The 26,604-nt window shown below is 38.0% G+C and overlaps 1 protein-coding gene across 1 annotated transcript in view; it reads left to right on the top strand.

Moving 5' to 3' along the window:
- The window catches only part of galnt9 (polypeptide N-acetylgalactosaminyltransferase 9), a 140,524-nt gene that overhangs the window by 80,537 nt on the left and 33,383 nt on the right, over nt 1-26,604 (top strand). The window contains exon 6 of the mRNA XM_036143973.1: nt 9,810-9,927. Within this exon, the coding sequence (XP_035999866.1) occupies nt 9,810-9,927 (118 nt within the window). The remainder of the gene's footprint in view (nt 1-9,809; nt 9,928-26,604) is intronic.

Below are 26,604 nucleotides of genomic sequence, written 5' to 3'. Positions count from 1 at the left end.
AATCAACCCAAAAACAAACTAGGGCTGTTACCCCCATCATCACCACACACACACACACACACACACACACACACACACACACACACACACACACACACACACCAACTCCAGCTGGTCAATCATATTTCTAAACATTACAGATTTAGTTTACTAGCTTAGGGTATCATGGTTTTAACAAGTTATGGTATCAAATTGCAAAGATTTTACATCAGTTCATATGTGTAATGTCTAGAACACTAAAGTGTTGAAAATGAAATAAATAAATAAATAAATAAAACATTAAATAATTACCTACTTGAATAAATAAGATATAAATATTTAAAGTGACGTTGAAATTGTGAAATAATTGAATGCTTGAGTCTCATTACTGTGAAATATTTTTCATTCTTTAAACATTTCATAATAAAATAAATTATTATTGGAGCATTATTATTTATGTAATTCCAGCAGTTTTTCAAAATGTAATTTTTTAAAAGTCCACTTCTATTTCTTAATGGTATTTTCCCCAATCACCCTCTTATTTCATAATAACACTTTTCAGCAGAATCACCTGGCCTGCCAATCAGCGTCAGTGGGTCCGACCTGCAACAGTGATTTTTTTTTTCCTAGCTGCTCCATAAACAGCTTACTATAGGGTGTGTACTGAGCCGCATCCTTCGAAGGCCGTATTTGTAGGGCGATGATGTTACAGCAGGCGACAAAGGCTGTAAATGCAACGGACGAATGTGTCACTACGGGTTGAAGAAAATCTGTTAACCGGAAACAGCAATGGTGGGGAGGAGCAAAAGGCTGTGAATAAAGGTGGATATTTCTGTGACATAAAATTAACTGTAACAAAGGTTTTAGGCGAAATATCTGCTTGGTGTGTTGACATATCACTTGATTTAAAAAATGCTCTGACGTGCTCTGACGAGCCCTGGCTGCTCCATGCCGAGAGACAACGCCTCTCTCCCCGCCAAGTCCTTTCAGACCCCCACTGGCTTTCAGCTAAGCAGGTTGGCGCTCACAATCCCGAGAGAGAACGGCTTTCTCCCGGCACAATTCCTTTCCAACTCCTGCTGGCTTTTACGCGATGAGAAATAATTCAGATATCAAACTGTTCAGTTAGTTCATTATTATTATTCTCTACAAATTAATTAATTTAAACTTTGCTCAAAAAGTTAGTGTTTAAGTTGGAAAATATTTTACTAATAAATTGCACAAATATTTGTCATCAATGAATATTGTTTAATGGTATATTTCTATATCAACATAAAAATAAACATGTGGCTGATTAATGAATGAGAATAAAATGAAAGACGATAAAACAACATCTTAAAAAAAGATTGTGAGTCATAACAAATATGTAAAGGGTACACGAACCTTTGCGATCACTGAGCGTACCAGACCAGGCCACGGTCCAGGCCATCGGATCGCTCTTGATGACACAAACAAATCATGTCATTCGTTCAGGTGTCTTACTCCCACAGATTGCAGTTGCGAGAGGGAAAAGACAGACACACACCCCTCCTGTCATTTTCTGAGGAGGCTGACGCCCTCTGTCTCAGCGCTGCTCCACCGATTTATTCATTTTCATTAATGTAACGTCTCGTCCTTTTTCTGTTATTGGCGACTTAACGTGAAAGCAGCTCTCCAGTTACTTGAGGGAGCCGGGGTTCCCTTTCCACTTCCACAGACTCGCAGACAGCTCCTCTGCCTCGTCCTAGCCGCAAACCCCACAATGAAGCTTCATAGCCGCCTGCAGTCGGTGAATTTGAATAGTTAGGAAATGATGTGGGTTTTCAATTAATTTTATACACGAAAGCACTGTCAATTCAGTGAGCTGCAGTATAGCTGCAAGACCCGGCCCACAAATACCGGCTCCTTCAAACGATGCAGCCCTGATTTAGGACCTTCAGGCCTGCCCTGAAACTCCGAGTTAGATTGCTTTGGTCTGGATAAAGAAGCAGTCAGTCATACTGCTCGCCCCGTCCTGTTTCTCTGTGTCATTATGAAATAAGAGGACTTTAAAAAAATTACATTTCGAAATAAAAACTGATGGGATTAAATAAAAATACCTAAACAATAAATGTATTTTATTGTGAAAAATATTCATGAGAAATAAATGTTTTATCATCATACAAATTTTTAAAGAAAAATATTTCATCATAATGAGCTGATCATTTTATAAGCATTGAGTTATTTCACATTTTTACTGTCACTTTAAATATTTATATCTTATTTATTCAAGTAGTTAATTATTTCATAATGTTTTATTTATTTATTTATTTATTTAATTTTGAACACTTTGATGTTCCATAGTAATGATAATTGTTTGAAAAACCTTCAGACTTACCAAGAGATGGCAGGCTTTGATTAAGGAACTGTTTACTCAAACTTGTATTAAACATTATCAGCAGAAATCAAACAGGTTATTGTAGCTTTAGCTTCGCTGTTAAAATACACTGAACAAAACTTATATCATATGTTTGAGTCTATCAATGAAAATCTAAATAATAAATAATTGTTACCTATATTTCTAATTGTAATGATGTATGTTCCTTTAGCAGAATCAAAGCCAAATATCTGGAAGAGGTTATGACCTGTAGTCATTTCCATAATACTATTATTTCCAAAAGTATAACACACACACACACACACACACACACACACAGTATTCTTCATTATTGAACAAAGTTTAATACTTGACAAAGATAACCTGTCTGGTGGTATGAAACAGCCCTAAATTTCTCAAAAAGTAACACGCTAAGCCTCAGTGGAATGAAAATCAGATGAGAGACAATGTCACATCTGTTAGTCGTGAAAGGGGTACGGGATTGTTCATTTACCCATTATTAGGTTTAGAAAGCAATTACTTTATCTCATAGAACTAGGTATGTTTGGATGGTTTTTTTTTCTCTATTCTAATGAAATCATCATTTTTGTATTTATGAAGGATATATTTTTCTAAAATTACTTATTACTGATCAATTTGTTTAATCTAAAACATTTGAACTTGTCAACAAAAGAAAATTAAGACAAAATCTGTGAGGGGGCAAACTGTTTTACAGTGCTGACAATATAAAAGGTTGAGTTGTGGAGTTTGCGGGAGCCAAAACTTTAAAAGGTGCTAAGCAAGTCAAAGGGTTAATGCTGCTTGATCTCCCTCAAAATGTGAGGTTTATACTGCTATCATCCAAGTTACAAGTACTGCAAATTCTGATGCTTACCCTCCAAAAATTATTTAATTATTGCACACACACAAAAACAAAAGCATTTTTGTGTGCTTTTCAATTTAGACAAGAACAACAAAAAAAACAACATTCCAAGCCAAAATAATTAACTTTACGTGACCTCTACATACAGATTTCGTCTGCTCAGAATCTAATGACGGTTTGGTGTGTGGAGCTATTTGTATGTCTCCTAAAAAGCTCCACAAAAATAAAAGATTACCGAGCATCAGCTGCTTGGCATGTGGTGCACAAGCAGTACAAGAAGAGTTTCAGGCGCTTACAGAGTCAGGTCGGTTTCCCTGTTGACAATTGGCTGCCAGCAGACGGATCGCCTCAGGGGCCAGCTGAAGTGTGTCGGCTGTGTGGATTTCTATTGGAAATCACTATGCCGCTTGTTTTCTCAGGGTTTGTGTCTATCAATGACAGAGGCTCTGTCATCCTCAGAGGTCAGGCGAAAAGGCATTTTTTTGGGGCTGTTTTGATGGATTGAAACACAAAAATGTAGGAAAAGGATGCCAGCGTGTGCAAAACGGTCACTTTTTGAGAGTACAGGAGATTGAAACCATTTTGAAGATGTGACAGAGATGGACAAAGGCTTTCATCTGCAACTGCTGTGATTATTGACGGCACGCTAAAAAAGAAACGACGGTGAGAAAATATCTTGGAATTGGCAACCAAGTGTATTTTGTAGAAGGGGAAAATGGGGAACACTCAACTTAAATAGAAAGATAATTTCCCGAGTGGAAAAGTGTATCAGAAGCAGAAAGCCCACACAACAATTTATATGTTGCATTCCTGTATAGCCCAGATGATGCAGTCCAATATCATTTTGAGGAGAGGCACACAATTTTTCAGTAGGACACTTGCTTGAAGCATGATACGGATGAAGCTTGACTTCAGCAGATAACAGGAAGGCTGTACATATTACAACAAAAAGAGCTCAGACTAATCTGTGTTTGATGTTTTTAAGCTGACATCCTTCACCTGATGAGGAAAATTCTGATTTTGAAATGCTGGCATTTTGGAGTGTATGTAACATATTTTATTAGTAATCAGACTGGTGCGGATCACTAACTATAAATATTATTTCTTAAAGATTTAGATCCTTCCTATAATCTTACACGAAACAAAACTACAAACTGTATGTATTTTGTCTTTGGTTTTGAAATAATACTGAAACTGTATTTTAATGTTAATACTGACTGATTTCTTTGACTCATGATGCAACATCTTCCTTGGTCCTAATATCATAGATCAATGATCAATCATGTGAAGGCTTATTAACGCTGCTGTGTATTCCCAATGAATTATTGAATGGTTTAACAATTCAAAACATCTGACAGTAAATCAAAGATCTTTCCTCATGAATATTAAATTTGACACATTTGTTTATTATTTTGACAGGTTCCTATAGAAGAAAAAAAATCCTCTTTCATTTTATAGTTCATTTCCATTCGAGGGTGTAGGAAGTAAGCCTGCCGATGGGGCTGGAATATCCTCTTGCAAGTGATAGATGAAACACATGCTGAAAATATGCGCACACAAAAACAGTAGATAAAAATACAAATATCCCTAATAGTTTTCTGCATTCTAATGTTACTACTAGAATTTGACATGAGGATGATTAAAAATCTCTGGTTTATCATATTTGCTTTACCCATATTTGTATCAGCAGGTCAAAGGGATTGGAAACCAGCTACAAATTATGATTGGTGCATCTCAATCTATGATGATTTATCTTGCTCTGTCCCATACATGTATTACTCGCTCATACTGCAAGCAGTGGCTAAACTTATTAGGGCAAGGGATGAGTGACCCCTGCAGGCACACCATCTGTACTCTAAAAATAACCAAACCATGTGACAGTAAATAAGAAAGTAAGAATAAGAGACCTCAAGACTTGCAACGGAGAGTCACTTTTTTATGGCAAAGTTCATTATATAATGTTTCTATTTAAATTATTACACTCCCGCATAGCATAGTAATAAGCATCTAAGACAAAGTCCTTGTTTCTTTTCGAGAAGCTAATTTATCTCCGCATGGCGGATGGCTGCTGTAACATCTTAGCTCAGAATGAGCAAATTATGAGGTGATCCTTGAAGCCACTTCAGATCTATGATGTTCAGTCTCTGTTTTCTGTTTTTCAGGAGGAACAGATGGCTCTAATTATTCACATAATTGGCTTCGGTTAATTGGGTCTTGTAAGGGGAATTGCTTAAATATTGTGTATTTGATCACCTTGCAGATCAAACAAATGAGAACAGCATGGCAATTTGATAGAAACTACTCTTAAACTACTTAAAATTCAGAATATATACATTTAGCCTTTACTGCTGACTGTTGTAGTAGTTTGAGTACATTATCATAACTTTATGCCTATGTGGCTGGAGAAGACGCAAAACCTTTGTGGCAAGGCTGGGATTATAGCGCTAAGGTGCTGAATCTGTCCTTACAAATGGAAACAGTGCTGATGCTGCCAGGAAGCGCTGCCCAAACAATTTCACACAAAGTTTGTAAGGAATGGAATACCAAAGTAGGTAGCTTGTCAAAAGGATAAGAGAGGATGAGACACATAAGGCTTGGTGTCTTCCGTTTTATCTGCACAACCAAGGAATGTAATGGCACTTGAAAGCTTCCTTGTCACCCACTTAAAATTTAAACAAGACGGTATTTCTGTCAGCAGCCACACGTATTCGGTGTACCTTAGTAGGCATAAATATGCACAGTTACATTTTGACAAAAATGGTTTGTTTATCTACAGTCATGAAAATATAATCACATAGAAGCAGTGGGGAACTATGCAGCAGCTTTTTTAACATTACTTCTGCATTGCAGTTTCTTTGAAGTGTTCTAATTTGAGTGCGTTAAATGAATTTGATACAAGTCATTTAACACACTATGATTTAAAGCCATTTACACTTTAATATGAGCAAGAGTGTCGTAAAAGAAAAAAAGAAAAAGGTTTTCTATAGAAGCCACCGTTCTGAGGGGTCTCCAGTACTTTCTTATCCACACATCCAGGATGTTCAAAATAACACAACAGTGATGGCTCACTCTGTTTTATCTGAAGTCTGAGCTTAAAAGCCTCTTTCACTTTGGCTCACACACCGTATGGCCCAGTGCACTCTCTTAGTAAAGAGTCAATAAATCACAATGCAGCCCCAGAAGCTCTTTAAAGTACTACATACTGCCATGCCCCTCGTACTGAGGCTGAAAATTTCACTTGTGAGTGTCTTTATGTATATAATAACATGCATGGTTAACTCTCTCCAGGCATGTTAGATGAATTGAAATGATGACTGGTCACTCTGAAATAGTAATGCTCCCAGTATAAAGGCTGCCACTGAAACACTTAAGACTTGGCAAGAGAACAGCAACAAACACTGAGCTCAGAGTGAAATAAAAACGTTTCTTGTTCTGCCATCCGGTAAGGCTCTGTGTTGTGGAAAATGTCCTAAGTGGTGAAAACATCTTATCGGATCTTTGCAATAAAGTGGGACATTTATGAAATCTTGAACTCTTATGATTAAGCCGTAAAAACATACAAATTGTAACGCGAAGAAAAAACAGTAAAAGGGCAGTAAGCAGTTGTTTTCTTCAAATTTTCTTGTGATTGAATACCCAATGTGATATTTCCAGCTGCTTTATTCGTTTATCCTGACAGAAGTAAAAATGCTGCACAAAACCGATTTGTCAGGCAAACACTTGACCTGTGTTAAAAGTCAATGCTGTTAAGGACACAGGGTGACAAATGTCACCGTGGATAAATCTCCCAGAACCCTGCCTGAGGAGGACTTTTGACCACCAGAAGATTTTTTTAAGGCGTTCCAACTCAAATCTCTTGACAAAGAATGGAATATATAGGCATATTAAGGTTATCACACTCTATTTTAGTTTTGTGTTAAATTAGTATTTCTTTTTTAACTTGAGTTTTTAAGTCAAGCCTACATTGCAAATTGTTTTAAGGAAATGTCTTTATTAAAGCAACTTACCTCTACTGTTGCTTTGTTGATGTTTTACTCTTTCAGTCACCGAGACAACTAAAGGAATAATGAGAGTTAAAAGTGTAGAGTATTGGTGGATTTGTCCTTAATTTATTGAGTTTTTTTGTTTCCTTTCTTTTAACAAAAACTCAACCACTCCAACTAATACAAATTATGTGACTGGGGGATCATTCCTGCAACCTTAAAGGTATATAGCCACGTAATATGCTTATAAAAACAGACCAAAAAACTCTTTGATCATGATAAAATAAGGTTATACACACCAAGCCTCCATCTGGATAATGTTTTGATAGTTCTTTTTGAGCCGAAAAAGATATTGCTCTCGGGCGCGATGAACAAAGATAAACAGATGTGGCGACATCTAGCGACAGTGTCACAGAACTATCATAATGACAGTTTGGTTAATTTATAAATCAATTGTAAATAATGATGGACCGAGCCTGACCCTCTGCGATGCCTCACAGTAAAGCAGCAGCTCGGCGTGATCGAAGACCAACTATTATTAATTAAATACACTGATCTACACAACCTTTAACAGCCTCATATCAGAACATTTACTTACATCAGTCAACTCTGTGGTCAGAACTTTTTTTCACTGGATTTTGGAGTTTTCTTCATTGTTTTGCTGGTAGATGCTAATAGCCGTTAGCCGCTTCCTGGTCTTATCCCCTGCTAGGCATGCTCAGTACGTACTTCCCTTAAAATCGTAAATAAACATGAAAGGCTTTATTTACTAACAAACTGAGCAAAAAGAAAGCATAAAACACCAAAATAACAAGTAATATGCCAGCAGGATAGTCTTTCATAAAAACTTTGTCGCAACCAGAGTGAGCTACTGACGTATAAATGAAAAAAGTTAAATACTGTGGCTATGCACCTTTAATACACATGGTATGAAAAAAATTCTTATCACAAATATTTTATGCAAGTTATCAGTTTAAATGAGCGTGAAATTTACCATTATTCTTGGTACCAGTAGTAGTTGTAACGTTTTTCATCATTTCATCACCTTCTCACCAACACACTCAGCATGTCTTCTGTATTAAATAATATCTATCAAGGACAAATTACACTCTGCAACCTGAACACACAACGCACCCAGCATTCACACTGTTGTATTTTGATGAGCAGAGAGGACATTGTACGAGGTTATATCCCTGCCTTACTTACGCTGCCATCTCCTCACACCTGCTGCAACACGTCTGAGGCAAAGCAAATCATGGTCGATTAAAGAAAAACCTGGACTGAAAGCACAGTCACAAAACATAGTTTGAATGGTAATGTCATTTTCAACTAAATACAGTTATACTAAACTGCTGTCAGGGTGGTCATGAAAACTATTAACCATTTCATCACAGCTCAGATTGTTATATTGCTCAGCCCTAGTAATGCCCCTGACTCGTCAAGTGAGGTGGCCACCGCTCCTCATCAGCTGACTGGTGCAGATGCAATGCCAAGGAAGTGATCCAGCAATAAAATCCGGCTGGCTGCTGAATTTCAAAGTGTAAACGAGACTCGGAAATCATTTCTGACCAGGGGAGTAAGAACAACAGGATTGCTACCTTGAGTCAATCCACCAGTCTTGCTTTGAGAGGAATAATATGGAGACATTTTATACGTTAGTGTTGACGTCAATCCCCCACCACACCTCCTGTATCCTGCACACTAGGAACCCATCCAACTCCTGAGATTAAACCCAGACATCCCTAGTTTCTGGACTGGATCAATAAGCTAACTCTTGTTTCATTCCAACTTGACCAAGATCAAATTCAAACTGATGAATACTTTGGCAGATTTAATCATATCAACCTTTTTTTTTTTTTTTTAGGTGGATTTATTCATTCATGTCAAGAAGACTGGCTGAAGTTACATATAATATTTTTTTCTTTTAAACAAAACCTGTCCTCCATTGACGTATCAGACTTATGTTGAGCTAATTCAAACAAAATTGCTATGGCTCTTACAAGATAAACATTTACAGAGAAATATTACATTGGCAAATCCAATTAAAAAGAATCAAACCCAGCCCTAAGAATTTGAGTCAACTCAAAAAAATTAAGTTGACCTAGATCAAATATATCAGGATCCAGCAACATAATTGCTTCATTATGAAAGAAAACCATATAACTGAGAGAATAATTTTCTATATTTTAATTTTTTTTTTTTATCTGCCCCCTATAACACTTTAATTCATGAGTTTGGTGATATGTCCACATTGTTCTTTAATCTCTAAAGCCTCTGTCTGTGCTGAGGTGAAAGCAAAACAGAATGCTGAAATAGATTGCACTGCAGCCTGCCATCTGCAATAAAGTAAAAAAACAGACATAGACATATTTATGTTGCCTTTGTGCCTTGGTCTCTTGGAAAATAACTTTCAATCCAAAAGATGCTTTGTTTTATACGTAACATTAAAACCCATCTTCTGAGTGCAGATATAGACTTTAAGCTTTTATATTAGGAAGCTGGACCACAAATAGATTATATTCTTACTTTTACATTAGAGGCACATTTTCTGACTACTGTGGAAAAACATTGAGATGGGTTTTGTGAGCCTTGTTGCTAAATGCGTTTGTTTTTTCCTCTTGCATCGTAGGACTCCAGCTATGATTGGCTGCTCGTTTGTGGTCGATCGGGAATACTTTGGTGAGATTGGCCTGCTGGACCCAGGCATGGAAGTCTACGGAGGCGAGAACATTGAGCTGGGCATGCGGGTAAGGAGCATTCATTATACTACAGTGACTTGCAAAAGTATTTATCCCTGTTGCTTGCTATAAAACATTTTGTCCCATGACAACCACAAATTCCAATCTATTTTATTGGGTTTTCATATGATAGTCCAACAATGAGTAATCCATAATTGCAGAGTGGAAGCAAAAAGATATATGGTTTTAAACCATTTTATTTTAAACCATTGTTCAAAATAAAATCTGAAATGTGTGGTGTGCAGGCAGCCTCCTTAACTCTATAGTTGCTAAATAAAATCCATGCAGCCAGTTATGTGCAGAAGTCTCTTTTAATGTGCAAAGAGAGACTGAGCGTAAATTTATATCAATGCTGTTCTGTGAAGGCCTCAGAGCTCACATGTCAGGGATAAAGTTGTGGAAATGTTTAAAGCAGTATTAGGTTATAAAACAATATTCCAGTACTGTTCAATCCATTATCTGAAAATGGAAAGACTACAGCACAACTGAAAATTCACCATAGCATGGCACTCCAGCTTAACCTGACAGCACAGGATAGGAGAGCACACTGATCTAAATTGTTGTATAAATACGGGGGAAAAGTTCCATGAATATAAGTAGTTTTGCAGAAGACTGTATTTTATTACAATGGCATTGTTATGAAACAGTGACAGTTACATGTGATTTAAAATGAAACTGTTTTTTTATTTTTAACATCATTAAAAGGAGCTGTATAAAAGGAAAAAAAGGAAATGTCTCTTGGATTTTCTGCAAGTACAAGTTTTAATGATGTATTTTTTTCATAGCTGGATGGTTTTGTGTATAAAATTAAAATCCAGCCTCCACAAAAACCTGTAATTAGAAATTCAATAATTTCCGCTGGAGGAGGGTTAAACAGTTCTGTTGGGGCTGATTTGAAAATTTATTTTCTGACTTTTAAAATACTTTTAATGGATATTCCTCTGTTTCTCTGCCTTGGGATGTTGCTCAAGATACAAAACCCAAGGGTGCCAAAGGGAGCTATGATGACACATTTAAGTTTCTGAGTCGAGAGTAGAAGGGAAAATTCCCCATAATGCAAATCTTCAGCCAACCCAAAGGCTGTAAAGCGCGTATAGAAAAAATGTAAATCTCTTTTGCTTCTGCTTTGAGTAGAATTTAACGCTTGATGTGAGCGGGTGGCATGCTGAAGAATTGGTTGGCTTTTAAATTCAGAAAATGTTTTTCTCAAACCGAGTGGAACTGCTCCTAAACCGGGCACCCTCCATGGGATTATTGGAGAGAGAAATGCTTGAAAGATCCAACTCTTCATTTAACGTCAGCCTCACACCCATTTCTGAATCTAGAGATGACTTTAATGACACATCTGAGGTGCTGGCTGCTTTAGAGGGGGAAAAAAGGCACCTGAACTGAGGCTGGAGAATGGATCTTGGGTTACAAATTGCTGCAGAGCTTTATTGAAGTCAGAGACATTTATGGTTGTTGATGACCATTTCAAAGCCTCCCATTATACCCCACTGAGTAGCTTTTCTTCTATATAAATAGCATGTTTTTTGCTGCCAGCTGCAGTAATGATACAGTCATCTGGCCTCCCGTGTTTCTGGCTGATCGTTGTGCTGTTGTTATCATAGAGTGATAACTCAGCAGTTTCTGTTATGTGTCAGCCAGCAGTGGCCTCCCCCGAGGTTATACACGATTTTGTCATTCAGTGAAGCCGCTTGTGCACCAAAGGAAACCATGCTGCTGTGTCAGATGAGGTGTGTGGGCCAGATCCATTCAGCTACAGCAGCTAAAAAAAACTTGAAGCCACTCTGTTGAACTGGACATGCAGACACCTGACTGTTTGCAAACGTTTTACATTTTCATTATGAAATTATGATGTGCAAAAGTTCAACTTTATCCTGCGGTTGATGGCCTGAGATTGTGCAGCATGTATTGTTTTTGACCCTAAAGCTGCCATGATTAACTGTTTATTTCTATGCACGGCTCTTTGCAACAAATTATCCTTTTCTGCTTGTTAAAACCTCGGTAAGCCTTTGAAATGATCCATGATTAATTCATGATCAGTTATAATCTTAACCTACACTATTTTGCCAAAAGTATTTGCTCACCCATCCAAACTATTGGAATCAGGTTTTCCAATCACTTCCATGGTCACAGGTGTATAACATCAAGCACCTAGGCATGCAGACTGTTTTTACAAACATTTGTGAAAGACTGGGTCGCTCTCAGGAGCTCAGTGAATTCCAGTGTGGAGCTGTGACAGGATGCCACCTGTGCAACAAATCCAGTCGTGAAAATCCCCCACTCCTAAATATTCCACAGCCAACCGTCAGCTGTATCATAAGAAAATGGAAATGTTTGGGAATGACATCAACTCAGCCAGGAAGTGGTAGGCCACGTAAACTGACAGAGCGGGTTCAGTGGATGCTGAAGCGCGTAGTGTGAAGAGGTCGACAACTTTCTGCAGAGTCAATCACTGCACACCTTCAAACTCCAGGTGGCCTTTAGATTAGCTCAAGAACAGCGCAGAGAGCTCCATGGAATGGAGCTGCAGCTGCTTGACCATTCAATGGTCAAGCATACATCACCAAGTACAATGCAAAGCGTCAGAAGCAGTGGTGTAGAGCATGACTCCACTGGACTCCAGAGCAGTGGAGACGCGTTCTCTGGAGTGACGAATCGGGCTTCTCTATCTGGAAATCTGATGGACGAGTCTGGGTTCAGCAGACCAAGACATTTCGGACAACTCCATGCTCCATACTTTATAGGATCAGTTTGGAGACGGCCCCCTCATTTTCCAACATGACTGTGCACCAGTACACAAACAAGGTCCAAAAAACATGGATGGGAGAGTCTGGTGTAGATGAACTTGACTGGCCTGTAGAGTCCTGACCTCAACCTGATAGAACACCTTTGTGGTGAATTAGAGCGGAGACTGAGAGCCAGGCCTTCTCGTCCAACATCAGGGTCTGACCTCACAAATGCGCTTCTGGAAGAATGGTCAAAAATTCCCATAATCACTCCTGAACCTTATGGACAGCCTTCCCAGAACAGTTGAAGCTGTTCTAGCTGCAAAGGGTGGACCGACATCATATTGAACCTCTATGGATTAGGAATGGGATGTCACTTCAACTCATATGTGAGTCAAGGTAGGTGAGCGAGTACTTTTGGCAATATAGTGTATATTTTCATCATAGAAGGGGATTGCACATCTTAGACATTGAATGAGTAAGAAAATTTTACCATATGATTATGATCTGGTCTTTTGGACCTGCGCTCCCTAACAACTTTAAGAATGCCTTTTGATTACATCACAATGGGGCGATTTGTCTAAGATATCCAATACAGACTCAGAGAATAATCTTGGATGGTCTGAAAAACAACATAATCAATAAGCTAGCTGAGAATTTTTTTTAAAAATGCCTAAAAAAACTGCTATAGGATTTGGTTGTGCTTTCCATGTTTCTTGGTGCTTAAATCCATTAAAGTTTTTTTGTTTTTTTCTTAATGTCTTAATGTGCTGAGCACTCAAAGACTTTTTTGGAACAGTATTTTTTATATGGCTTCCAAGTAAGAAATCTGTCAACGACCTGGGCTATATGACACCTGCTAATTTCCCTCCACAGAACAACCTCCAGGCTAGTTCAAATAACTGTTTTGTAGAAATTTTTCTGTCAGTGGACCTGGGAAAGAGGACAATAAGAAACACAGGTCAAGAGGCCCAGTGTGGTTCACTGAGAGGTGCTACAACATGGCCCGGGCCATAGTAAGGTGTTTGATTTTCTGACAAGGCTTTGTTTTTGCTGAGAAGCTGATTCACCCAAAAGTACCTCCTTCCTTTTCCTCTCCTCCAAACTTTTCTTTTGAAGTTAGACAAGTAACAATTTCAAACACTTGGGGGCAAATCTCAGAGAAAGAGAGATAGATTTTAAATGAAGTTAGACTTTATTGGATAAAACTTTGAACATTTGTTCCCCTCTTTTATTGTCATGCTAATTTCATACTGGTTTGTTTGTTAATATTCATTATGTAATTAATCGTTAAATGTATGTTTGATTGCTGTTAGTTTATTTATTTTTAAGTGACTAGTTCCAACGCAACCATACAATTTTAACAGAAGTGGCAATGGTGTGTGTATATATACACATATATATATATATATATATATATATATATATATATATATATAGATAGATAGATAGATAGATAGATAGATAGATAGATAGATAGATAGATAGATAGATAGATAGATAGATAGATAGATAGATAGATAGATAGATAGATAGATGTTAAAATATTAAAAAAAAAAGGCTAACCTTCCTTTCTAAATATGCAATAGGTCGTGTTTCTGATTAGGAAACATAATTCACCCCTCAGGTTCGATAGATCCATAGCAGCACAATTTTATTAAAGGGACTGATAGCATTTTGATATTTTCATATATTCAAGCAACCTTATTAGTTACTACACTGGTTTTAGATCTCACACATACAACCCCCGTAGTGATTAAGATTTTTCATTACTCTCATCTACTCAAGTGTTTTGGTTCATGAAATAAAGAAAATATCCGGCTCAGCAAACGCAATTACCTCTTTGGCTTGTCCACTCAGCACCACCCCACCCCATACACACACTCAAATGCACAAGGTTGAATAGGTGTACATTGAACAACCAGCTTCACTAATTTATTATATACAATCACTAATGGAGCAGAGTCAGGCGACTGTCGGGTGGGCCAGAGTTCCTCCTCTCAGGCAACTCAGACTGTTTATTGAAATTAGCTGAGCAGTTGCCATTTGGAAAAGGTTTGACTGACAAGAACATGTTTAGCAATTAGCCAGAGCAGCTCATAATACCACAGTATCAATGACCGCAGTGACCTGACAAAAGGCAGGGTTCATCGTGGAAGGTTACAGCATGTTTATGTTCAAGTCGCACACTCTTCTGCTTGCTGTGGATAAAAGGGCTTTAAGGATGCAAAGAACGGGTCCCCTTATGTAAGCAGTTAGGGAAGCAAGGATGTGCATAATATGATTATGCAGCACATGGTAACGAGTGTGCTGCTCTTTTCAAGTGTAATAAGATGGAATAAAGTTAATGGAAGAAAAAATTAATAACATTTCATTCAAGGTTTCAGTTTACTAGGGTGTGAAATAACTCACGGGGCAGGACTTGTAAATTACCAGAAACCGGAATAAATCTGCAGAAACAAAGATAAAATGTGAGATGTTTGAACATAATGAAGGGGAAAGGATTTTAATCAATGTAGAGAAACTCCTCCTTATTTTATTTTTGCCATCAGTAATTGGAAAGGAGGCAGGCATAGTGTCTTGGAGTTGTAGTCATACACCTTGAACTTTTTTAGTCTTGAGCATATTACAACCACAAATGTGAATTTATTTTATGGTAAAGATGGTTATTGTCTGTGAAATGCAGCTTTCAAGTCTTACCAGATTGTCCAATAGATTTAGGTTTCGGGGGTAATCAGAATCAGAATGAGAAAGTTTATTGCCAAGTAGGTTTGCACTTACAAGGAATTTGACTTGATGTTGATGGTGCAGAAACAAAAGTGTGCGCACCAACACACCGAGGCAGCCGTCTGCGGTGCCTTGTCAAGAGGAGATTGGGCCATTCTAACACAATAACATTGCTTGATCAAAACTATTCCATCTTCATCAACTCTGGCTAGCTTCCTTGTCCCTGCTAAAGTATTCCACAGCATGATGCTGCCGCCAACGTGTTTCATGGTCGGGATGGCGTGCTCTGGTTAATGACAAGGTTTACTTCTTATGACTTCCCTTCAACTGTGGCTATCTCCCTGCTGCTCTTTCTTAAAGGATAGATTAATGTAGTGCATGCCTAATAGTTTTTGTGTCACCAAATTCTCTTACCAAAACGGTGGATCTCTGCAGCTCCTCCAGAGTCACCATTAGGGTTTTTACTGATTTTCCATTAATTTCGTTCCTTGCCTGATTATCAGCTTTGACTGACAGCTTTGTTTTGGTAGATGACTGTTTTAAAGTTCAAAGGGTATGAAGGCTTTTGCAAATACCTGTATGCATGCCCATATGTCAGAGGTTTCTGCATGAGATTTGTCTATAAATGTGAGTGATGAGCTTCTGGTCCAGCGTGTCAGTTCTGGTTGAGAGCCTTGCCCTGTTAAGTCTTCAGTTGCACCATTACCTTACCATTTTTGCATAATGGATCGGATCGACCAATATTCTTTGAGATGTTCAGAGCTGGATTGATCCTCAAAAATGTTTAGATCTTTATTTATAAACATTTTAGAAAACCATATCTCCTTAACCATTCACGTTATAGTTATGTGCTGTCTAGTCTAGGTCACATAAAAGTCAAATAAAACACATTCATGTTTGTGGTAAAACATCACCAGATGTGGAAATGTCCAAGGGGTGCATATACTTTTCCAAGCTACTAAAGACATTTTACCTAATGAACAACTGATACTGCTAAACATAAAACATTTTCTGTCTATATAAGTAACACACTGCTGGATACATTTGTAAACAATTGTAAATGGTTTATCTGGACATGGTGCTCACCACTAGGCTCCATGTGTAAAATGAAAAAAAAAATTCAGAAATGATAAATTCTATCAGAAGCAGTCCATTTTAAAGTCTGTAATACTTTCTTAATTCTATCTGCAAACATTACTCTAAACATGAAATTTAATTGGAGACATTCAGTTGATTTGGCAAATCAGTTAACAAATTTGTGTCATTATTGAGAATTTTAACATTACTTGTTTTTCTTGTCTCATGAAACATGTCTAGTGCATTATAAAAAAAAAACTCTGGGGAAACCGAAACGCTTTCAATAACCTGGGAAACGGCATTCACAATATGTTGTTTTCATTTAAATTAGTGTACTTTATACTATAAGTTATCAAAGGGCAGCAAAATTGAAAATTAAGCATAGTTTATTTAAATATAATCACATTTTGCAATATCATTTTGTCCACTTTCATTTGGCCAGATTGGGCATAATGGTAGCTATGAAATAGCAGTTTGTAAAATGGTGTCCTGCCAGGCACACCAGTGATTGCATCACATGTTCAAACATTAGGCAATGGGTGACACTAGAGAGGAGAATACTGTTTTGACAGTAAGATACGTCCAGCAGGATGGTTAGCCATCTGCTTCGACCATCTGGGAGGTGAGGGACAGGAAAGAGAAACAGACAGATTAAAAAGCACCAAACCAGGAATGCCTGCAAACTGGACAAAAAAAAAAGGTTGCAAAAGTAGTGTTAATTACTCAGATATTGGAGTATATGGAGTGTATAATAGAGAAAGTAGTGGGCAATGAGGTGAATAAGAACAACATTTGATCTCCCGGTGCATTCTGAAGCAGCTGTCTCGCTGTTTATTACTTTGTTGTAGCTGCTGGTGTAGCTAAAAACAATTTTTTTTGTGTCTGAAGCTGAAAAAGGAAGAATATTTCTCTAAACAAAGTCCTGTCACATGAGTGAAGTATAGTTGATGCTTGTGATGCAAAACCATTTTGTATAATGTGTGTACATTTGGATTAAATGTGTGAACTGTACAGTCTGCCACTTTATTAGGACAGAGTAAAGTTACTTTTGCCATTACTTTACAGTGTATGGTATTTTGTTTTGCTTTGTTTAGGTTTTCTTTCCATATTGTAAACCTGACCATATACTTGTAAAGGTTGAGAATAGCAAGAAGCAAACTGTCTTACAATTTTATGAGATGAAGAGGAAGGGCTCAGAATAAAGAAATAAGACCAGAGTGGATTTGGGAGATTTTTCAAGGCGGTCCGCCTAAAGAGCGGAAGAGTGGGTAGGATGGTGTTGTGCATGTGTGCAGTTATCAAAAAAGGGACATGGGTGTTTCTTACCCACATTTCTGGAAATTATTGCCTTCTCTACCTTAAAGGCCAAAATAATTTATTTAGATTTAAAATGTATTTAATTTAACTGAATCTTGTTAAACGAGACAGACATTGCTCAGAATATAATCAATCAATGTAAAATAAATATCTTTTTTTTTAATCTAAAGACATCCTGTTGAAAATCCTCAATACCCTTTTTAATGAGCAATAGTAAAATAAAGACGTGATTGGCGTCTTCATTTTGAAATGAATGAGAAGTTGTTGTTTTTTAAGTTTCATTACTAAGCTATATTTTGTTATTACATATTACTTATTTTTAAATACATTTGAAATAAAAATGTCATTCCCCAATTCATTCATTCAACTTCACAGATCACATGAACCTCCTTAATTCTACCACTTCTTGTGGTTAAATGTAACAGAATGTTATGGAACAAAACTGGTGCCAAAACAGAGTTTGAATTTAAAAGAGACCCTCACGTTGTATAGCATCCAAAGATTCCCATTGACATGACAAAAGCAGAGACCCACTGTTCACCAGAAGTCTGTTTATCATGTAAGTTATGGCGAGTTAGGCTAGATAATTAATGATGAATGTATTAAGGGGTTTTACCAGCTCATATCTAGTAAATGGCCTAAAAACATCAGTAAATCGATGTAATCTGACAAACTTGATGTCAACCTGTACGCCTCATATTGTGTAAAATATATGAAACATTACAGAAGGTAGCGTTAAAATAATCTAATAATAGAGCACATCTGGTGCAAGTCAAAAATGCTCTGTAATGCAAGTAATTGGAGGGCTTTGAACCGCAATGAAACAAAACTTGTTGCTACTTGAGCATTTTAAATGTGCCTTCTTTCTTTTATTATTTGCTCCCTGTAATGAGACTGTTATGACAGAAGAGATGTCGTTCAGTTGCTGTATCCTTAAAATGGTGGGCTTATATTATTTTTACAGAATTAAAACACCAACATTAGTTTGAATCTTAAAGAAAAGATTAGCCAAGTTAAAGGTATAGTTCTATTCATAAACACTAATTATACTGGGTGAAATGGTCCTTCCATCCTGACAATAGTATATACATTATGTATTTAGAAAAAGGAGGTTAAAAAATTTGATCTCTGTGAAAGCTGCAGGCCTGTAAAAACTTTAACCAATCCCTGCCCTTTGGACCGAAGGGCAAGGATTGGTTACAGTCTTGGTCCTGCCCTCACCCCCCTCTGTCCCTCAAATTTTGGGGGTATTGCCTTATCTATTGATTGTCCCAGATGCCAATCATTGTGACGTGCACACGTAAAGTCAGTGTGAGTGCTCGTTAGTTTCCACTTGCTGGCTGTGCATGTGCACGTCTAGGTTAGCTTAGCGGGTAGTTCCGGTGTTAGTCGTTCATTGTAGCTCCACTGCTCTCACCGTATACTTTGAACTTGGCTGAGAGTCACAAGAAGAAAACTGTGTTCATGTTTATGAGAAGAAGAGGAAGTAGAAAGAAATAAGACTAGAGTTTATTTGGGAGATTTTTTTTTCATGCAATCACTGCTAATCACCACTTAGTGATTAGCGGAAGGTAGCAGGTAAGACAGTCTTGCGCCTGCGCAGTTATTCAAAAAGGGACTTGGGGAAACTTAGGGAAAAATCGTTAACTCTACCTTTAACATCCACCCTCAAACCTTTGAGGTAAAACTGAAATTATGATCAGACTATTTTAAGTAATTGATGTTTTGTTGTTGTTTTAAATCTACAATGATAGTTTTATCCTAGCTGTTATAATAATGTTAAAATTGATGTGCATGTGTTGCTAAATATAATAAATGTTTAAAAAATAAATAAATAATATTATTTAATTATTTCATGCAAGAATAAAAAAGGCATCTCGCAAAGATTTAAAAAGTGAATTAAAATGTGACACTGGGCACTTTCAAAAGGACCTGCAGGGAAGACTTTAATTATGTACCTTGCTCAGGTCTCTACAGCAGTCTGCTTCTTTACTAAGCACCACAGCCCCAGTTATCATCTTTAAACCTTGTTTAATGCAGTTTATACCTTGGAACATTGTGGTTCATAAAAGTGTTCGTTATGCAACCTAAACATGAAGGCTCCCACTTAAGTGCCAAAAGGCTAATAACTGGACTCTGTGTGAGTTTACCCAAACAATCTGCTCAGAAACTCACTTAGCCAGCAGGAAGCCATCCAAAGTACCTCATGATGTCTGTCTCATTTCACAGCAGTCCAATCAATCAGTCCAGGAAACTAAGTGTGATCTCACCAGGCGGCCTGCTTCTCTTCATGACATTTAATAAACTAGTATTGGACTTCTTTCCTATTTAATGAACCAAAAATGATTTATTAAAATTTCTTTTCTTTCTTTAAAACCTTGTCTTTATTTCCACCTGGACGGGACCTGAGGCATCTGGTCATAATCTCCCTGTAGTGTGGAAAGTAGAGCTAATTAAAGTCTGGCGGGAGCAGCAGCTATACAGGATCGGAACATAATTACACTTCACTTAACTTGGAGCCCTATACATCTCAAGTAGTTATTAAAAAATGATGACAGCTGACACTTCATTATTTTTATTATGTTTGGTTTAGGCTTGGTTCTTCATACATTCTTTGTCAAACAAATTAAACAGAAAATGTGCCACGGTAAATTACGTTTTTACATCCAGCTAATTTCAGGACTAAAACCTCTTGCCTTATTGCCAGTCGATTACAACTGACATGAATAATCTTTAGAAGTATGGTTGGGCTGTTTTCATATCTCTATTTTTCCTTAATTTTACTAAGCCTTTCAATTTATGGGTATACATTATTTCCATCTTTCGAAACAAGCATGTGAAGCTTGATGATTATTGCATCTCCTTAAGTATATTTTAACATGTCCTCATATATTTTTTACATGACCTTTGATTTTGAGATGCAACCTGTTTTATTTTTCTCTAAAGCTGCAACATAGCACAAAGTGATACAAACAATAACTAAAGGGACAAGCATCAGATAAGCAATCAAACTGGAAACGTTTCTTCTGATCCAACAATAGACTTACAGCACAAGAAATGCTGTGTTATATTTCTGTAATCCTTGTGAATCGCATCCTTACAGACTTCTTCTGTTTTTGCTTTTTTATGTCCCTTAAAAGTCTCTAAGATTATCAAAAAAGTAAGTCTACACTGATGGCTCATCCAGAACACAAAAGAACCCAGAACAACATCCAAAGCACTTAAGGTCTCTCCAGTCACATGGTTTGAGTCTAACATTTGTACATTGTTGTGGTGGTGTAATCACCTGCTTTGGGACGTAGACAAATGGCTGTAATTGATAGAGCCATAAAGTATGCTCTCTATCAGAAAATCCTGAAGGAGGGTGTCCAGCTGTTCGTTTGTGATCCTAAACTCAAGTGAGCTTAGATTTTGCACCATGACGATCCAGATCACACCAACAAGTCCAACTATTAATGGTCAAATAAAAAAAAGAAGGTTTTGTAGCAGATAGATGTCCAGTCTTTGATTCAAACCTAAATCTGGTTGAGAGATAGTTGCATGACCATAATAAAAATTCCTCCACAATGATGTAGAAGAAGTTGTCCCCGGTTACTGCCAAAGCTTGATGGGACATTTTGCCCTCCTTGGGGGCATTAGGTTTAGGGGGTAATTACTATTTATAGGTAGCCCAAAATTGGTTTGGATAGCGCTGCCATCTTATTCACAAACGGCATGCTGTACTTACTTAGTTTATCTTTGTCTCAACCATTTCAAGTGTGACAAAAAAGTGATCTGCAAGGAGACAAATACATTTTGGCCCGTAATTAGTGGCCAACCCTAATGAGAGTTTTATTTGCCGTTCAGATGACCTTCTGTATTAGAATCTGCCAGAGCTGAAATTAGTAGTTAATTAAGATTTTATGTTGTGGACCCAGCCCACATTCCTTGCATTCTAATAACATTTGCAAATAGAGGACTTTAGGCTTAAAAGGTACATGAAGTGTTCAAGTTTGAAAAAATAACCCAAAAACTCACAGTAACCTGAAAAAAGTACAATGCTGAGATTTGAGTTTGTTCAGGTCAATGCTTGTAGCAGTACAAAGAAAAGTCAGACATCAGTCATAACTGTCTAAGTGGAAAGATGGAGAGAAAAAAAAAGTAATCTTACCCAGAAAAAAATGACCAGCATAAGCCTTGGTGGCAGGTAGAGCAGAATCTTAGCGTCAGACAGCATCTTGGACAAAGCATGTGAAAATCAATCAACATCTGCTCTGACAACCCTGCAGCAAACAAATAAATCCCTGTAGCAAATGTAAACACTGTGAGGAAAAACAACAAATGAACAATAGGCTCTGAGCAATCAGCAGTGTGGGAACATATGTGGAACAAAAATAAGAGACAAAATGAAACTGAATGCATAGGGAATATAGCCGTCATGTAAATGAAGAAGGAAAGTGTCTCAAGGAACAGAAACCTTTCTCTCTGTCTGTAATGATTTGAGGTGTTTGGATTTGTTTGTGTATTTGCTTTAATAATTTATTTGTAGATTATTTATGTTTGTCATCTTCAGGGTTCTTTCTTTGATGGTGCCTTATTAGTTTATTTTCTATCATAATTTGGTCAGAAAAGTATTCCTATGCAGACTAGAACTCAGGTCAGACTGTGTGTTAAAAATTAAAGAAAACTTACAAAAGATTCTTGCTCAACAAAACCAACAGGAAGCATAGGAAAAGGCACCAAAGCTATGAGCATAGAAATGGGTAGTCAAACATAAGCATCCAGCAAGGAGCAAAAGGAAGCAGTAGCAGGTAACACAGATGAGTGGCATGAGCATAACTGGCAGGCACAGATGAGCTTCATTGTCATGAGCCTGAATGTTCCATACAGATGGAGCGGAACAGGGAATAAAGAGGAAGAGATAAACATGGATGATTCTAAAACTAACAAAATAATGAACTTGAAGACTAAGGACAAAGAAAATAAACAAATAAGGCAACATCTAATAAGGAACTCTGAATGTGGCAAAACTCTCTCTCTCTCTCTTTCTCTCTCTCTCTCTCTCTCTCTCTCTCTCTCTCTCTCTCTCTCTCTCTCTCTCTCAAGACTGATTAGGTTATAGGAAGTCACTTATCTCACAATCTCTGGTTAACAAAGCCAGTATTAACGCGACCACAAGGCAGGTTAAAATTGAAGATTGGTCAAACACCTTTGGCTGATGGCTCCTTTTTGTTTCTAAAAGCCTTGAATAAGCTACAAAATAACAACAGCTACTGTTTTGTCATATTCAGTAAATTTGAACATTATTAGAAACACATTATATAAATGAATTACAAACAAACTGATGTTTACAAGCCTGTATTTCTGTTAATGATAATTTTCCACTTACAGAAGAACACAACATTTAAGATTGGAATATTACACCAATAAAAGTAGTTTTAAATAGAAACATGGTGTTAAAGGGACAGTGTCTAACTAATTTGGCTATTTATTAGTAAAAATCAAGTATTGCTTTCATGAATACATATTCTGGTAAAGTCTAATAACATCACATCAAAAATGAAAGTGTTCTCATAACGCATAATGTTGCATTGTCTTTTCTGATGTCAGTAGCCGAAAGGGGCCAAACTTGTCGGCCATATGCGTTTTCCCTATCTGTCTTCTGAATGAAGACATGCTGTCGGCTGAGGAAGAGTATCCAGCGACCATAGGTCATTCTATTTGCTGTTTCTGTTGAAATGGAGGACCCTCCATACTCTTTGCCCAGTGAGAGGGAAGAGAAAGTAACCAAGAGGCTATATCAGTGCAGCTTTTACTACCAGATGAAGTGGAGACAATTCATGAGGGAGTGGGGATTCAAAACGGTTGCAGGCTTTCTGCTGGACAGGTAATTTAATTCAATATAACTGTGAGGTTTATTTAGGCAGAAACAGGGCAGTGTAGTCCAGCAACAGAGACAGCTAGTTTGTTTGTCTTCTCCCCCACTCCCTCTCAGGGAGTATGTGTGTACGCGGAGGGGCGGAGTGATATCAACCAGCCGGTTCACGGTGTCCATAGTGCAGCAGTGCAAGTGGGTCTCTTTACTCATGTTTATTTTAGAGCCCAAATAAGCGACTGCACACACACATTTAGAAATGAGGCCAAAAAACCGAGACACACTGAATTTACAAGCGACTTTAGAAAAAAACAAGCAGACTTGGCAACAGTGCCAAAAATCCTTTACTGTATTTTTAGGACTATAAGGCGCACTTAAAATCCTTAAATTTTGTCAAAAATTGATAGTGTGCCTTATAATCCGGTGCACCTTATATGTGATTACCGTACTTGTTTTGCTTACTGACTGATTTTATGAGGTACAATGCGCTCAAAAATCTGTCAAAATGTGTAAGTACGACTTTGGTAAGCAATGATGCTGCTCCGCTCAATGGCTATTCGGAGCAATACGGTGCACTGTGTCACTACCTGATCAGCCCCACAACTGGACCCCTGAACAGTCTACAAGACTGCCTGACTGTAATGTCTAAACTAGAAAATGCATTCATGTAAGGCAACCCGTGCCCGGAGTACGCGCTAGCAATAATAAACCTAGTAAGTTGGCTCAATATAAAAGTTACGTTTATTATGGCCTTATGTTAGAAACAGGACAGTGTAGTCCAACCAATCTGTCCTCCCAACAGAGACGGAGAGAGAGCGGTGTACTTGAAGGGGCGGAGTGATATTACACACTTGGGAAGAACATTTAATGTGCCTTATAATCCAGTGCGCCTTATGGTCCAAAATATGGTAGCTGCCCATGCCGAAAAATATGCAGTAAATACTTCGACAATCCCAGGCCACATGTTAGGTCATGCACTGCTACTGTATCATGGTCTTTCACTATGCTTTTCAAATAGCTTCCCCAACATCTAAGACAACTGAGAAAATCTTGTTGTTGTTTTTAATTGCAACACTCTTGTCAAGAAGTGCTGGTAAGCATTGCTTCAGGTGGCAGAGTGACAGCTGCTGTTTTGAAACAGTTGGTGAATGTGGTCTGACGACACCTTAAAATTATTCTGAACAGCTGCCGCACTGATACAGTTATAGAACAGGAAAACTTAAGCAGAGCTGATTAACCTTACAAGTCATCTGGATTTGTAGATGCAAACAGCTGAATCCCTCCAGATGTGTTCGTTTTGTTAAAGGCAAGCAGACTAAACATGTGGGTTTTGAACTTTTTAATCAAAATGGGCATCAGTCTATGTGTCAACAATGCATTATATTGTCTTTCCATATTTAGCACAGGGTTGTCGTTTTTTTCCCCAAATTCTTGATAAGAATTAATGCACTGTTTTCCATGATGTTTTCCAACATGATTGTTGCACTGAAGTGGCCCTGAAGTTCAATGAGAGTGCAGTGTATATACAAAGTACTCTGCACTAACTCTGATATATTTGATAGGACTGTGACAGTGGATTCATATTGGATGGAATTTCCAGGCGTTCACTGGGCGGGAGGCGGGGTACACCCTGGACAGGTCGATAACAGTGAATCATGATGGAGTAAAAAGTTTAATGCAGCAAGAGACATTTACCCTGTCCTGCCGTTGTCCCGGCGTAGTAGAAAAGCTGAGCCGAACGTGTTTTCCCTGCCCCGTTGGCGTTGCAGATTGGGCAAAACAACCCCCTGACAGAGAGTCTGTGCCTGCCCGCCCAGCGAAATCAGACATCCCTGGAAATCCATTAGAGAAATCTGGTCAACCGGTAACATTGATGCTGCTATTTCATCACTGTTGTCCATTCTACCCAAAATTATTTAAAAAAAAAAAAACACCAGAGGACGGGGCAGCCTTGAGGGCATTTTTTTGTGGAAATGATGGTTTCGGTTTTGATGTTGGTTTGGATGTGAGTGGTTGAAGTAGCGCGTCAGTATAGATGACGGAAAAGTGGTTTATCCAGTCATATGGAAAGATTTTTGATAAGGCTCCTCCTTCTGAAATACATCTGGATTCAATAGAATAATCCCAGATGGATGTGTGGAGCCGTGTGGAGCTTGGCAGAACTGCATCCATCTGGCGAGAGTCCGGTTAGAGATTTCTACTATAAAAGGAAAACAGTTCTCCACCAAACATTTTGCTTGCCTTCACGACTCTAAAATTGAGTTGTATTTGTGTGCACAGCCCTGCTAGATTTATCATATTCCCCTGAAGGTGGGGGGGGGGGGGGGGGGGGGGTGTTGTTGTGATTTTCTCTCAACTGTCTGAAAGCATCTTACATGGTATAGAGGCACGTCAAAGCAGGATGTGTTCTCTTAACCTCTATTCTTTAAGGAAAAACTAGTGCTATCTCAAATCAAAACATGTAACAAATTCTTCCAATTCTGTTTTTTTTTTCTTTTTGGGGAGTTATGCAGAGACATTTCTTCACACATAGGAACATTCAGATAGCACAGACTATTGCTGTGACAGTCTGCCAGACAAAAGCCGAGTGAATCTCAGTCATGTTTGAATCAGACGTCTCCAGCAGGCTGCAGCCATCCGCAGTGAAAGCAGTCACCTTGAAAAGGACAGGAATGTCGTTATGAGTGGCAGCCATCTGTGTAAAGGACCCATTCTGGCACTTTCTAAATCAACACTGTGCCTGTGTCCATCAAACTGCAAATGACAGTGGGTGATCACCATATGCGAGCCCTTTCCAACAAACTGAGTCATTTCATAGATGAGAAGCAGTCCAAAGCCTCGGAGGGACCCTGATCTTACAATTTAGCAAATGGATAATGATAAATGTGGAGAATTACTGGAAGAATGCCATAACATGGAATGCTGGATAAATCAAGGTACCCTATACCAATCCATTTGGTTCCGAGCTTTCTTCGTTTA

The sequence above is a fragment of the Fundulus heteroclitus genome, chromosome 12 (assembly GCF_011125445.2).
Source record: "Fundulus heteroclitus isolate FHET01 chromosome 12, MU-UCD_Fhet_4.1, whole genome shotgun sequence".
Taxonomy (NCBI): Eukaryota; Metazoa; Chordata; class Actinopteri; order Cyprinodontiformes; family Fundulidae; genus Fundulus; species Fundulus heteroclitus.
The sequence above is the reverse complement of the archived record's forward strand: the minus strand, read 5'-3'. Positions and strand labels throughout refer to the sequence as shown.